The sequence below is a fragment of the Malurus melanocephalus genome, unplaced genomic scaffold (assembly GCF_030028575.1).
Source record: "Malurus melanocephalus ecotype Western Australia unplaced genomic scaffold, MMel_1.1 scaffold_49, whole genome shotgun sequence".
NCBI classification, from domain to species: domain Eukaryota; kingdom Metazoa; phylum Chordata; class Aves; order Passeriformes; family Maluridae; genus Malurus; species Malurus melanocephalus.
Window position 1 is genome coordinate 1,868,343 of NW_026623281.1, and position 16,394 is coordinate 1,884,736.

Here is a 16,394-nt window from a genome sequence, read left to right on the forward strand (position 1 = left end):
TTGTGAAATTAAGAKAAGTTTGTTATCTGTSCTTTAGTCCTGGACACCACCTGGTCCTTTTTCTTAATGACAACGTTGTATTTGAAATGCAGTTTTGATGAAGTTGGGCTGCKGAAAGATTTAGAATACCAAGTTTGAAGCAGTGTCTAAAAGCCTTTTTATTACAAGCACAACAACACAGAAGACAAACTACAGCTGAGGATTGTTCATCCCTGCACAAATCCTGGAAACACAAGCTTATTAAATGATCAGAAGTGCAACTGACAACCACACTGTTGCATTCAGCKGTCTTCTGTCTTCGCAGTGCTCAGCTGGTGTCTGTGTAGAGAAGAGCTAATGTAATTATTTTTGCTTATGTCATTAGGATCAATTTTTGTTCATAAATCTTGTTTAAAACATGAATCCTGCTACTCTAAAGTGGGGAACTGTCACTTTGATTCACAAAATCATAGAAGGAATTTCCAATCTGGTAGTTGTTGCAAGATCACCTGAGTGAGACTTGCTATAGATGTGCTGTAAATGTGCTGAGGTTGACTCAGGATTTCTGTTTTAAATTCACTGAAACACTTTACTGGAATACTTTTCAGTTTTACTGGAATACCCTTTTTCATTGCAGGGGAGTAACTTAATTGTTAACCTGTTAACTGCCCYTCACAGAAAACTGGAAACTTCAGTGGATAACAAAGTTGGTGAGGACATTGTCAGTCATGGTGACCAGATACATACAGCCAATTGCAAGAACCAAAACCAGGCATAAACTCTACTGCTGTCTACTTTGAGCCTATTTCTATCATGTAAGTGCACTAGTGTAGTGTAGTGTGCAGTGTGTAGCTATTTTAAACAAACAAGCAGCCCAGCACTGACCAAACTGACCTCATAAACATGTCTGTGTACATTTATATCTTTCCACAAGTGGTTTCTTTTCTACCACGAGTGTCTCACCTTGTTGAAAGCACTGCTTATGTTTGGGCAGAGAATGAAGAGCATAGAGCATTTTAAGAAGGTGTGTAGAACAGGTGGTCTTATCCAATTAATTTCTGTTGTGTTTGATATATTCCAAAAGCATTTATCCAGAAGCACACTTTGTGTGAGGGGCTTACGTGTCAAAGTTGTATTTAATATATCAGAATGGTAATACCTCCAATTTTTTTTATTTTGTTGCCCTCTCTTACTTTGTCACACATGGAGCTAAAGAATCAGAGGATCTTGAAACTGAAAGGGACCTTGAGATAACTTCATCTATCCTGCCATTCTAAGGTGGGTTGCTTCCTTTTCTCCCAGCCCTCTCTTTAGTGGTTGTTGGTACCTGATTTTTTTTGGATCTAGAGTTGGAGTCCTGAGGCCCCCAATTCTGAGGCCTTTGCTACCCTGAGCTGAATGAAGCAATTGGTTCAGATCTTGGGGCAGAATATTTAGTGTTTAGTAACATATGTAACACATTTAGTTACACATGTAACACTTTATCAACTTAGGTTATACCCGACCAGAYACTGACCATCAAGAATGTCTATGAGTGGAGTTCCTGGAACGGTGGGGATATTCGATGCTGTCTCACTGATGATGTTGAGAAGTGATTTGACTTCTGATTCTAGGTGCTCCACTGTTTTTATTACCTTCTAATGGAAACAAGGGAGAAAGGAGGTAATCAAAGGGTCAAGTGAAAGGAATTGCACSACATGTGTTTGCAGAAATGCAAACCTAATGTCCCGTAATGCTAACAGCTCATTTAGTCTAYATTGCGCATTGCAGGTTTAGACATTTCTGGTGTTCTGCTGTCCTCTAGTGGCACCAAATATTAGCACTTTGTTTTGCAAGAGTTTCCTTATAGCACCCCTGTGTAAAAAATAACTCATCATTTGACTTCTTGACGGGAGCTTTGCATAAATTTATTTTTAATTCTTTCTCCTTTCTGAGCCACTGTTATATCCAATAAAAGAATCTGCATGGAAGATGAGAGGAGCTGATGAGGTGGAAAGAAGCCTGGGACTAGAGTAGAAGAGATGTAATGTTGCCATTGGAGAACCACAGCATGGAGTTTGGGAACTCCCCAGCTGAGAATGTATCTTGTGAGTGCGTAGGACACCAAGGGAAAAATTCAAAATTTMCAACTTCCCTAGAATCCCAGTTATAGAGCTCATTTAGCTCTTAAGTCTCAGCAGGGATGAGCAAAAACTACTCCATCAGTCTTGGAGTCACCTGCAGAACATATCTAGCTGTAAGTCAATGTGAAGCTACAAATATAAATTCTGAGGTTGTTAGATTAAAGGTGCAGTTGTAAACATTTTTAAAAAGGCTAATATAAAATAGAGATTGGTTAATCCCTTCTTTGGAATTCATTGAGATTATGTATTTCTGGTGATAATGGCTTTATGGATAGTTACGAGTGATGAACATCTGAAAAAAAGTAGTCCAGCCTTGACTAGAATAAAGTCAAGAAGGGACATAGTCTAGAAGCATTCTTGGATCAAAGGATAGGGCAGAGGTCGGGTAAGATTCAGTAGCCACTCAATCCCTCTTACCTCTTCAATAATATCTAAGCGTTCATGGATCATCTGTTCATTACACCAGCTTTCTCCTTCTAAACTTCCAGGTACCATACTGACAGGGTCTGCAGCAGCTGGAAAAACAGACACAGTAAATTAGCAGGAGATTTTTAATGGCAGTCCTTGCCTTTCTGATTTCTGAAGTGGTTTTTGCATGCTGTGTGGCATTGTTTATGAACCAAATACAGGAATTGAACCTCTTTTCCAATAACTGCAGCTGTGCCCCAATGCTGTGAATGTCTCCTTGCCTGCACACATCACATTGGTTGTAACAAAGTGTTTTCTCTTACCATGGGTAGTTTTTTTTTTGTTTTGCATATGTGTGTGTTTGTTTTACACAATCTGTTTTTTCCTACCTGTGTAGGGTGGGTTTATAGGTTGTACCTCTGTCTCTGTAAGTGTAATACCTAGCTGCTGGGAAGATCTGCCTTACACAACAGCTCCTCTTAGACTTTCTTCAGAAGCTGCTGGTATGGTAAAGCTTTGAAGAGTAGGTAACCTTATCTGCTTTTCAAATGAATGCTGATGATGGCTGATGATTCCTCTGTGCCAGAAAGTTGTCCCTAACAGTCTGACTTTGCAATGAAAGTCTACAGCTGACATCATTTGCTGACCAAGCCTCTTGTGTATGCTGCTGTATACAAAGTCACATATCTTTGTCAGATATCTGTGTTTACCTCTCAGTACTCATGAGCTCTTGCTCTCTGAACTTTTCATCCTGTTGGCTTCATGAAAGGTGAGTAACTGCTGGTGTCTCTGCTTTCGTGGAGGTAATTTCATKATTTCTGTGCAGCATTCAGTAACATTTAAATTTTAATACGTGTGCAGAGTACTATAGCAGAATATTTTTAATTGTGTTAAAGTGATAACGTATCTTGCTCCATGTAAAGCTAGGTCTTGCTGTTGTTTGAGGCTTGAAGCAGCTATGATAGTGAGGAAGCAGCAGCAGCTCATTCTGTCATTGATTGTAACAAAGAGAAGACTTTGTATGGACACATGTGAGCATGTGTAGMCACACAAGAACAGTAAGTAGTTTTCTCTTCAGTACTGCTGTGCCAGAGCAGTGCTTTGGAACTACTGCAGTGCTTCACCTCAAGCCTGTGCCAAGATTTCTGGAGAGGAGGCGTCAGGTGATGGCAAACACGTCACTAAGGACCATTGCAATTTGCGGGAGATCAGAGATGTACTCTGAGTTGGAATGGCATCCTTGGAATTGGAGGGAGGAGGAGGGATTAAAATGTGACCTGACTTACTGGGAATTATTTAGAAATTGATTTGGTTGGGGTTTTTTAGCGCATTCACCAGAAGGTGGTGCTGCTAGGACGGAATCTGAAGACCTCATCTACCTGTTTACAGAAGAGTGCTGAAATGCAGCAGGTACTTCAACACCAGCTGCTTTGCAGTTTGCCCTTTTTTCCTCTTTGCTGCTAGCATTAGTGGTTTATGAGTGTTGTTACTGTCTTAGTGGTCAAGTGTACCATGCTATTTCTCAAAATTTTTGCTTCTTTATGTGTTATTTTCATCATGACTGGAACGGTGTGGAGATAMTGAAACTGTGCTGCTGATTCCTAGGCAGGTGTTTGTCAGTGGGGAGGTTAGTTATGATGGGTTACTGACATTTGTTCAAAGCAGGTGTGCCATGATAGATATGTATAGCCAATGTAAGGTTGTTGCACCTCAGTGTGAGCTTAGCAAAGCACTGCACAGCTTTGTGTGCATCTAGAGAATGAGTAAAGGGGTTGCTATGAGGTACAGGACTCCATAGCTCTTGGTTCCTTGAGGTGGTTCGTTCCTCTCCTGACATGGAGGGAGTCAGCTTTCCATCACTCAGAGCACATTGCTGCATTTGCACTGTAATGGGCATACTGAAGGAGGACAAAGTGTCTTGTCCTAGTTTAACAGGGCTGTAAGATGTCACTCAGAACCACAGATTTAGTTCAGTGCCTAAGAACTTGACAAACAGGCCAAGCCTAAGTGTCTCAGAAAGCACCCGACAGCTGATGTTAGCAAAGCGAAGGGTTAGTGTAAGCCAAAGCATGTCTAGTTGGAGACCTCACAGCATGGAGTGGCTGAGGGCTGAGCTAGCAGAAACCCTTTCAGGACCTGTGTGTCCATGTTCTGCTTTCACTCCAGAACAGAGCTGCCTGTGCTCTTGGGAATATCCCTTCACCACCACACTAGAACAGGGTATTTCAGGCGGGTGGTTGCTGTTGCTGTCTGGGCAGCCTGTGCTTTGTCAGTGTGGATTTCTTTTTTTCTGAGTCCTGGCTTGAGGCTTTGGCTGCCCAAAACACTCATTGTTGTTTTGTTGTCTGGCTTTAGCTCATAACTCACAGTTTTATCTCTGGGATGGGYTGTTCACAGGACACATCCGGTCCCTTGTAAATACAGCGTGTATCTGGGTCACTTTGGTCAGGCAATTCAGCCAAAGTATTAATTTCCATATGCTCAAGGAGAGCGCATGGAATGTTGCTTGTGAGCACTGCCCTTCTCTGTATTGCAACTGGTGAAAGAAAGAGACACCTTCTGCCTTTGGCACTGACCTTACTCCAACAGCATCTCTACTTCATGTAGGGGTAAAACAAAGCAGGCCACAAGCCAAGTTGAAGACATGTGAGATTGAAACAGGAAACAGATGGCAAATAAGGAAGCCTGAAATTATATGATAGAGCAAGGGGAATAAAGGAGAACATGTCTAACTCTTCAAGAAAACATGCTGTACTGTGTATTTTTGTTTGCACTGTCTTAGGTTTAGCAGTAACCTTTTATTCCTGGAGCATATAGCATAAGGTGGCCAGATAGCTTTTGATGAGAAAAGAACTGGTGATAGTAATGATTTATGATCCAACAGGAAGAAGGTCATGAACTGGAGGATCATGTTCAAACGGTGAATCCACTAACCAGTTTGGTAGGAATGCAACAGACCTCTGAATGGATTTGCTGATCCTCGTTTAAATTATTTTTTCTCTACATATGAGTGGTGGATTCCACTTTAAAATTTGCATGTAAATTTGCAATGCTAGCTTCAAGAAATTGCGTGGTTTTCAAAAGTGGTTGGTGAAGATAATTTGAGGCTGAATTAAGGAAATATTCAATTGCTTTGGATCTGAACTGATACTAATAACTATCGGTACTTCTGCTTTCAGACTGAGGACTATGTTAAGCTAAGACTGTTAGTCATATTTAATTTTGGGGGCTGTTCTTCAAGGCATCAAAGTTAGTTTCCTGTTAGTTTCAGCCCTTAATTAATTACATTGGCATCCTTGGATATGGAAACACTGAATTAACTTTCTATATCACTACTTTCATTACCACCAGTGCCCAAATTCATTTTAAGCTGTCATATATAACTCAAGCCATATCAAATTTTATTGTTAGGACATAAACAATAATTGATCTGGATAGCAAGTGTTGTATTGAAAATTGTTTTTATGGCACAGATTCCCTTTGAGTTCTTAGCCTCTCAGAACTGGATCTTTAACTGAACACAGACTATCTTTCTGGCTGTAATCCATAAAATGCTAATGCTTGGCAGTGATTTAGACACTTTGGAATCTCTTTTTAGAGTTTAGTCTCTGTTTTCTTAAAGGGAATTCTTACCTTTAGCAATTCCAGTAAAGACTGCAAAAATTGTAATGAATACACAAAATTTCTTAGCAACTTAGACATTGCCATAGGTTACTATGCTACACACTGGAGGCATGGGTTTGCTTATTTACATGCAAATATGTACATATAAATATTTAAATGTACACGCACCTTTATTAGGCTCTAGCTTTTATGGCAGAATGAGAAGGCAAATTTCATCCAGGGTAAATATGATCTATCCAAAGTGGGACATGGAACGTAGGCATTATATATTAGACAGTAAACTGAACAGTGTAGGAAGATCTGAAATTTAGGGGTTGTGGGAAGATTGGTTTGTATTGGTTTTTTGTTGGGTTTTGGTTTTGTTTTTATTTCAAGAAGGTACATAGAAAGTTTTTAATGCCTGATTAGGGGTTAATCTGCAATCTATACATTCAACTGCTTCATACTTCAACTGCTGCCTAAATGTCAAGTCTTGGAAAGGTTTCAAACATGGAACAAAATCCAAGGGATTTCTCTGGTATCCAAGATTTATGAGCCTCTGATAAGGGAAACATCCTGAAGTAAGTTTCTTCCATTAAAATATTAATTTCAGAAGCTAAATAACCATATAAGTTCCAAAATTGCAGACCTGGTTCATACTCTATCTAGGTGCAGAAGATGCTACTATTTCAGATTCTACATCAGTTAAGATTGTACTTTTTAAAATTCTTTTTTACCTGAAAGAGAAGGAGCAAAGAGGATATCTCGGGTTGTAGAATGTATTAGTAAAGGTGGATCAAGTACCACATCTCTACGTAGCCTGTCCCATCCACTTCTGTGTGGGACATTGTGTCACAGTGTGCTCTGCTCTGACTGTGCATTACTTGTACTTGTGAGATATGCAAAACTGGAAATGGGAACTCATAGAAATTGTTCCTGACCAGATAGTTAGATTTCTGTCTAAAACTACTTCATTTGGAGGGAGCTTTTGCTACTGTGATTGATGTAATTCTCATTTCGTAAAGGGATCCATCTCTCACTTGCCCAACAGCGAGACTGAGAGAGAGTGCACAAGGCCAGGAGTAGTTTGTGCTTCCAGTGAGTGTTTTTTTTTTTAAGGCACAGAAAAAACTGGGCCCCTTCCATGGCTATGTGCCAGAAGCAAAATTGCTACTCAAAAAACTACTTTTCTTTTTCTGCTATTTGACCATATCTGTGATTGTAAGAAGCACTTAAGTTTTGTGTATTTTTATTCAAAGGAAGAATGATAGCAATTAAATGTTCCTGTGAGGGAGCTGTTGGCTTGGAGCATGTTTCCAGCATTCTGGTCTTCTGAACAAGCAGCCAGAGAATATCCTCTTGCACTTACTGCTACAATGGAAAATGACTACAAGGAATTGGACTGATAAGAGACACGAGCTACATAATTTGCAGGTACTTTTCTCTAATTCATTCTGTATCTTACAGTGATGCTTTGGGCTGCAGTAAAGTTTGTCTTATGTATTTATTTTTGTATGAATATATATTGGCTACAGAAACTAAGGCTAAGTGTTAGAAGTATTATAGCTAGAAGCTGCGGAGGCCATGCTTGTGTGTAGAGAAGGGGAAGCTGTTTAGGAAGAAGAGGAACTGTGTATACATAAAGAACCCAACTACTGCAGAATTAGTGAGCTTAAGGCTGGCTTGAAAGTGGAGGAGGTGAGATACATAAATAATAGAATCACCATCAATTTGAGGATAACCACTGGTATCGGGAAAGAGTTTTTCAGTTTTCTGAGGACATGGCTTTTAGTYTCTCTCTAGTAATAACAAAGCTGTGGTCATGGGCAGTGGGTGAGGTGAGTCTGAGACTTATTAGTCAGCTCTGTGTTTGTGTAGTTTTCGTATGTCTGGGTCATAGTAGTAGAAAGAAATAAGTACAATGAAAGAATATAATTTTGAGGTTTTTTTCCTAATACCTAAACAAATCTAAGAACTTGTTTGAAGATATATTTTCTTTTGGCAAGTAGTTCATGCATTTTGCAACAACTCAAGAAGTAGAACAGTGAGAAAAGGGGAGAGACACATACATACACATATTAGATCCTGGCATTCAGGACTCATAACTGCTTCAGCCAGAGCAGATCAACTGCTTTTATGAATAAAGCCACATCCTGCAGATGAGCAACAGGAGTCCTGTATTTTGAAACTCCTGTTCTTTTGGAGGTAGTTCGATTTTAACTTTTGTATTACACTTGGGAGTTAGAGAGTCCACAGACCTTAAATTCCTTTTAACTATACATAAGAAAACAGGGCTTTACAGATCTATAAAATCTCTTTGTAAAAGCCTCAATTCTGTACTGAACCCATCTCCAAATCCACACAATCTTAAGAAACACACTATTTCTGTGACACTTTGTTGTCACAAACTTTATTTCTCCTTCCTTGTTGGAGCTCAGAGGTCTTTGCAAAGACTGTAATCCTTGCACTGGAGACAATAATGCTGATAGGTTTCTGTAAGGACAGAAAATACCTATAACATGGAGTACAAGTKAAACCACTACCATAAATCTTTGTTAACAGAGAAAGATGAGTTCAAGTCTGGTCTAAGATAGGATATCTGTCACAAATTTTTACTCTGGCTTTAATTCTACGGTGCAGTGGTTTAATCTCCTAGAGAAAAAAGCCTCTGTGAGAATGCAAATGGTCAATTTGAGGTAAAATCTGACTGTTCGGAATGCATTTCTTTTTCCAGATTCTGGATAATGATCTAGCTTATAGATCRTCCCAGCTTTGATATTGCATGTGAATATTAGGGGATTCAAAAGATTTTAAGAATTCAGAACATGTTAGCTGAGTGAAGAAAAGCATCTATACACTTGGATTACTTTAACTTGTTGTTAAAACCTAATGAAACTTCTGACTTCTGCTGTTTAAAAGCAAATCACGCCACAGTGTGGAGTTTTGAGCAGCAGTGCCTCCACTGGAAGCTCTCTCTGGTAGAATGCTCAGCGTTTGGCATGCTCAGCTAATGGCTCACGTCAGGGGGGCCAGCCTGCTTGCCAGGTACTTGTTTATCCAAGAACTCCAGGTCACCTCTCTGCCACGCATAAACATGGAACAAAAACTTTGCTCTTGGGGTTCCACACCCCTCAGAATAATTTGCTTGGATATTTTTGTGAGAATGGAAACATATTTGAATGGGGCAGGTATATGGTGCTCTAAGCTATGTTGCAGCAACCCACAAATTAACTCAGCACCAGCAGCTAAGCATTATAAACTGTGGCAGGAGCACGTGGTTGCAGCCAGAAGGGCYCCCAAGTGAGCCTCTCCTCCTGAGTGATTTGGAGGCTGAGCTCTTTGAATATGAGRTTGTTTATATTAATGGCTGTATTAAAAGGTAAATTCTAGTTTGGCTGAATAATTTTTAAGTAGAACGTGCAGGAGTTAAAATGGGAGGATCTGCAAGGGAATAAAAAAGATTCACCAACTTGAAGGTAGCAGAGGGAAAGTGGGGGATTGCTTTCTTAAGCCTGTCAGCCACTCAGGGTGCTCCCTGGCCATGATAGACCCAAAATTTCTCATCTTGAATTGYATATGCCATTAAGACAGTAAACATGATTCCCTGACTGAGTAGCTACCACCTGGCATCATACTGAGTACTATTCTGCAGTTATTATTCAAGTGTTATTCTATTTAACTGGATTCTAAGTTTACAAAGGTTTTGAGGTTAAAATCATACCTTTTTGGGAATAGACAAAGCCTTTTTTATTTTTCTTGAATTCCACATTATTTTGGTGAAGCTTGCAAAACTCAAAAGAGGGTAGTGACTTCTTGTGGAGTGAAAACAAGTTAGAATGCTGTTGCTGTTGCATTGATATTTCAGTTCATCACTGAGATAAACATCACAAAGCCAGCTAGGTGGAAGGGCGTCAGGGCAAGGAAGAGTGACTAGGATTTGGGGGCAGAAGGGACTAACAGTTTTTCTGGAAATGTTTTGAATGTAATAGAATCTTATTACCCTGCCATGAAATAGAACCATTGTGATGTCAAGAAAGTAGGACCAGAGGGAAAATAAAGCTGAGCCTCAGCTAACAGAAAAGATGTAGTACAAACAGGCTGGGAAGCCAGGTTTGTGGTTACACAGGGACTATAAACCCTTGAACTAGCCATACTGAATAGCTTTCAATCTCACTACATGATTACAAGTTATTCAGCACTAATCTCTTGTTAATGGAAGTAGAATTCAGATGCAGGCTTATCAGATSTTCTCTGTTTATACCTTGTACTCCCAAGGCTTTTATGTACCTCAAAATCTCAGGAATAAGCAATCCAAAACGGAAGAAATAAAAATGTAATGCTGTTTCCAGGAGATGTAAAAAGAAGGCTTTGAATAAAGGAGAATGTTTCTCCAATTGCCTTGATCTTCAATCTCATTTCCATGTGGATTAGTGTGATATTAATACAGCTGCCAGAACAGTAATTAGGGAAATTCAGGACATTGTCTGCAGCACCTCAATGGGTTCTAAATTTCTGAAGATAGAGTGATAATACCTCCTGTAAGGGAAAAATCTCTACCAAAACAATATGCCTACAGAACAGAATTTAATGTCACAAAAATTGAGTTTTTCTTGTTAAAAACAATATGCTCACAGAATTTTGACACATACCTGTGTCACCTCCACATAAAATCTATAAAGCAAGCAATTATTTGCCTCTCTCCTGCCTTATGCAAGGGTTTTGACTGTACTATGATTAAGTTATAATTTCTGCTTTGCAAGTTCAGTCACTTACCTAAAAGATCTTGCTCCTGTAGGACTAGAACAAAYGCCACTGCCCAAAGGAAAAGCATGGTTTCAGCCTGTCCAGGCTCTGCTGTAATTGTGCTGGAGAGCCCTGCAGCCTCCCTCCCTCCCCGGCTTCACATCGACAACTCCTCATCCAGCCCTTCGTGCTGAGGTTTAGCCAGAGTTAGGCGGAAATATGCCCAGGCTGAGCCAAGATTCTTAAACTGTTCTCTTCTGATTCCCTCCTTTTAAAAARCACCCTTCCAGCTCCATGCAGAGCCCAGCTATCCAGGCAAGCTGGAAGTGGCCCAGGCTTCCCAAAGTTGGGGTTTTTTTACGCTTGTATTTATTTACATAGACTACAATGGAATGCAATGAAAAGCTTTGGATCCTGTAAATACAGCAAGTGGGGCAATGAAAGGAAGGGAGAAAGGAGGAGGAAGGGGTGCTGTTTCTTTTCCTGTATAATTTAATCTGGGGCAGGCAAAGCAGGAGCATTGGAAAACATGGTATCTGTAGATCTTGTGAGCTTGTAGGGCTTTTCCCATTATGTGCTYATTTTGAAGAGTGCAGAAAAATCTTTCATGGGCATTACAATGTGTGGCAGTGTTATGGGAGGTGGCAACTGTCTGTGGTGCTTTATGTTTTGCAGTATCAYAGGAACCACCTGAGCTCTTCTCAGTTTGGCAGGTTTTTAAAATTGATTGATCTTGGTAACATCATGTGCAAAAATAGCACTACTCATGGCAGCCTGGCAACATGTGTGATTTTTAGCAGAATCTTGGTTGAAYATTGTTTGTCTTGCAGGTTCCCGGGTGTTGACTGGATAAGCATCACTCTTTGGTCCCTCTAGGCTGGTGTTCAAAGACTTAAGGTATCTCCTTCCTGGTATTGTTCCTCATATTCATTTGAGTTACCTTTTTTCAAACTATTGCAAGAAAAAAGTGAGACGCCTCTAAGGCCTCCTACTTAATCCTWAAGACTGTTGCCTGAGATAGACAGTGTTTTAACCACTGAAAATAAACCCCTGCAAAATAGAACAGATTTAYTTCCTCCCTAGCAGTCAAAAACTCAAGTTATTTGGCTATCTGAAAGTAAGCCTGTAGAGATGCTATCTCAGAGTTCAAAGTATAATCATCCTTGGTGACTTCCATAACAAGTTAGGTTGTAAGTTCAGTTGCAAGGCAAAAATAGCCTCAGTAACAGAAATTATGTGACTAGATTTTAGCTGGTAACTTTGAAGAGGCATAGAACAAACAACTTCAGCATTTATAAAGCCTTGAGGGTTGGTTTGAATAAGTTAACATTTGTATATAATAAAAATTAAATTAGCTATGAAAATTGGAGTTCCCGTGTTTTTCTGGGTGTTTTGGTTTAAATCACTATGTAGTATAGTGCAATTCTTACGAATCCTTGCTTTGAGAATAAGTTTGATTATGCCTRCTGAAAACTTACATAAATCTTAATTTTGTTATGAACTGGTCTTGAGAGGGACATTACAAAAGGTAATAGTGAGTCTACCCTCAGTTTTACCCGTGTTTGAATATGAAATGCTGATGTGGTTGGCTGTGATTTTTCAAGTGAGACATTATCTATGTGTTCTCTGTGCTTTGAAGATGTGGGAGTGGGAAGCAGAAGAATATTTATGAATAGCTGGCTGCTGTTTTCTGAATGTGTTTGTCCTTTACCTCTGTCCTTCCGTYAGCAGAATCACACAATGCATTCTCTGTATTGCAAAGGGAGCCTGTTCACGGGTGATTTCTGCAAGCTCTCTCTGCCATCCCTTATGTCACACTAAAAAGCAATGAACATTCATTGAAACAGTTTTCCCTTCAACACACTGTAAAAAATATGGCAATTTCCATTCCAGACCACCTTTGCTGAGGCCACTCACCCCCTTTACAGCACATTTCCTTGAGGCTCCTCCTGAGTTGYGCTCAGGCTCCTGGAACAGTTCAGTTCCTCTAAGGCACTTGCCACATATTTTTGCGTACTGTGTTATGTTTGACTATAGTGAGGTGCTGGTCTGATAGCCATGGAGAACTAAACAAAATAGTGTGTGCTTTCTCTAGAATTATCCTCCAGGGGTTGTTTYTGTAATCAGAGAGAAGTTTTTTCCACTGCAGGGAAATGCAGCCAGAAGGCATATTTCTGCCAAGTGGGGATTCTGCTTTTCAGTAGGACTACCTGTCCTGAGATTTTTGGTCATTTTGGTTAATTACTTCAGCTAACTTTTGTTATTTGTAGATACTCAGAAGGAAGCTGCAGGTTAAAACAACTGGYAACAAAAGCACAAAATATCTGGGGGATGTGACAATACCCATGAAATTGCAAAGTAGATTTTTAGAAGACAGAAGATTTGAGAGTAGAAGAAAGAATATGATGCAAATGTGTTTATGTTCTGAAAAGTTAGTCAGTAACTGATTACCATCAGAGAAAACATTCTTTAGCAYATTCATCTTGGAAACAGCCATATATGAGAACACAATGAGATCATAYGAATATAGATTTGCACAAAATCCAGCTGTTGAGATGTTCCCAAGATACCAGCAGCCAAAAAAAGCATACCAGTGAACAGGGATGTGAAATTTTGCCAGCAGGCAGTTTGGTGAAAGGGAGAGCAAACATAAGGATCAAGTCTATTTTGGGAGGCGCTTTTTTTGTTTGCTTTTTTTTTTTTTTTTTTTTTTGTTTTTGGTACAGTCTTTCTGTATCTCTTTCTTGGATTAGTTAAATGCTTGGCAAAAGCAATAAATAAGTGCACAGAGTGCATAGGGAAAAGGAATGGAATAAATAAAGGGTGTGTGTCGACAGAGGACATATTTRCCATGGGAAAGAATCACATTGATATTGGGCATGAAGTCTTACAGCATGGACTGGCAAAGGATATAGCTGAGCAAACATGTGGGAAAAATTGGGTTTTATATGAGACACAGAGAAAATTAAGTGAAGATTACTTTAGGAAACAAATATATGGTAGAAAACCAATCCTTGTAGGGAGAGGAAAGTGCTTTACCCTGAAGAGAAGGAAATGAAAGAGTATTATCTCCACCCTGGATWTAACACTGGTGGATTATRAAATCAGTGCAAGGTTTGTGTGATCTGCCTACCTGCTCCTAAGAGAAGATTTGTCTCCGTTAGAGACTGTGGAGGTACCTTGGTCTCTCACCACAAGCTTAACTTCTGTCAGCTGTTCATGACCAGAAGTTCTTGCTACTTGGAGGCTGTTGAGCACCTTATGTAAATTGAGACTTGTTTTGTGATCCATTTAGAAAAGGTCAGTTATTTTTCACTCTCTTAATTCATTTGGTTTCTGACTGCTGGGTTGGAACAGCTGTTGAGCAGATGYAGAATTTTATTACCTGGAGAGGTTGATTTACACAGAGCAGGTATGCAGCTTTTGGGCAACTTCTCAGGGAAGCAGAAATTTGCTCTGCAACACTGCATCCATATGGTGAAGAGAAGAAGAGCCTTTTGCAGTGGAGATTTCATTAGAATGAAGTAGACATTGCCTTTTAAAGCTTTTGATAGTAGTGATTTTTAGCACCTCATTCCTGGCAGTCCCCATGGAGCCACCATGCCTCTGTTGTTCATGGAGCAGCTTCCATAAGAGTTACAGATCTTATAGGTGCAGCCTTCAATGTGTGAATATCTTCATGTTCTGATCCAGTGAAAGCCCCTCTCTGATCTGTCATGTATCAACTTGTACTAGTGTTTATTATCTTTTGATTTGCAGGGGACATTAGCAGTAGAACTCAACATTTTTATTGTCATAAAGGCACAGTCTTTGATACTGTTAAAAAACCATATCACATGGTTCATAGGGTGAAGCACTGTGCAGATCAGCTCTGTCTCTGCCCTCCCTGGAGAACTTAACAAGAGTATGTGTCACGGAGCAGACAGCTCTGATCCAGCCTTCTCCAAAACAATACATTTTGTGCTACGCCTAAAGCCAGCAGTGAGTCAGCTGCAGGAATTGACTCTCTGGTGTCATCTTGGTGCCAGCACACTGGGCTGGATTGCCAGCATTAGGTAAKCGTCCGAAGGCTTCAGGGTGTTTTCAATCTGTGGCTTCAGCTTCCTGAGCAATGATCTGCGAGGAAACTGAATCAGAAAACTGAAGGGGAGGAAAGGTGGGTCACATGGAATATTAGTGAATTATGTTTGGTTTGTATTTTTAACTAGTTGTTATATCCTTTCATTTGACAGATTTCAGGCATTTTATGAAGCCTGGCCATGCCTCAGGAATGCTATGAAATTCGATATGCAGTGTCCCCACCCATTTTAGTGAAAAGAAACCTTTGTCCTTAAAAAGCTGGATTAACTATATTTCCAGCTAAATTAGTGACTCAGGAATAGACTCTTGACTGCAAGTCTTGTATTGCACACCTGGTGATCTGATATTTGCTGCATTATCTATTGCAGAAGGTTGTGGCCCTTTGCTGTTGTAACTTCACGTCCAACCATTTGCGTCACATAAAAATGGGAAATAGATCTGTGAGTCTGTGGTGGATAATATTCGGGGAAGATAATAGTCATGGGGGAAGTACTTTATTATTCCCAAATTAGAATTACTCAGCTAGTGTCTTGCAAACCACACCAATTAAAKGAGATAATTACTTGAAACTGAAGCCACAATTTCATTCCATGAAGGAGCAGCTAATATCTGAGAAGCTATTCATATGTTGAGTAGCACCTTGCTGAACACAAACCATGACAAACAGCAGTACAGCAGAAATCTCTTACTTAACAGCTGTGTACCTTGCTCCATTAGGGAATGCATCAGCCATATATGTGAAGCCTTTGAATATAGGTAATATTTGCCATGTGAGCGAGATATCTAACAAAACAGAGAAGAAGCTGGAAATAAATCCCATTTTTGTTTGCTAGTCAGCCTAGTCTCCTTTCTTCTTAATTACCACAAGGTCATGGAGACTTGCAAGGGGAGGAATGTCTTGCCAGTGAGAGAAGCCAAGCTAATAACTCCACTGCCATTCCTCTGAAAATTTACAGTATGTGTATTATTTTAAAGCCAATGCAGTAAAAATCCCTGGTTAAAATTCCTTTTAAAATATGTGAGTAAATACACAATACTGTAGCAGGATGATAGTGGTTCCTTTGTTATTACTTAYGTCTTTAGCTGCAATTTTTCTTCAAACATGCTTATAATACCTGTTTCCAGGCAGTGAGTGAACAAAAATGTGTAGGATTTTTTTCATCTTGTTGCCTTTGTAGTTAATTGCATGATGGATCCTGTCCAAGAAGATTCCCCAACAGTACAGCTGGTTATTACTGTATGGTACTGGCTTCTCACCTCTTTAATTCTGCTGCAAAACTGTGTTAAAAGACAACATAAATACTTCCATAATGCCACTACTTAATYGGAGATTTTGTGGTAGTTGCCATAGGGAAATAGTATAACCATAAGAAGGAAGAGGAGTGCCTATGAAAAAATTTCTGYTGAAAGTTGATCCAAGGCATGAAAAACCTTGTGAGCAAATGAACAAATGAACAG

General features: G+C 39.7%; 1 protein-coding gene across 1 annotated transcript; it reads right to left on the reverse strand.

The window, feature by feature from the left end:
• Positions 1 to 15: 15 nt before the first annotated feature.
• Positions 16 to 11,124, reverse strand: PLAC9 (placenta associated 9). Its single transcript, XM_057365204.1, has 4 exons — positions 10,887 to 11,124; positions 2,520 to 2,617; positions 1,496 to 1,616; positions 16 to 318 (listed from the first exon to the last, which is right to left on the reverse strand). The coding sequence occupies exons 1-4, from the start codon at positions 10,942 to 10,944 to the stop codon at positions 308 to 310; spliced, it is 288 nt and encodes a 95-aa protein (XP_057221187.1). The 5' UTR covers positions 10,945 to 11,124; the 3' UTR covers positions 16 to 307.
• Positions 11,125 to 16,394: the final 5,270 nt, after the last annotated feature.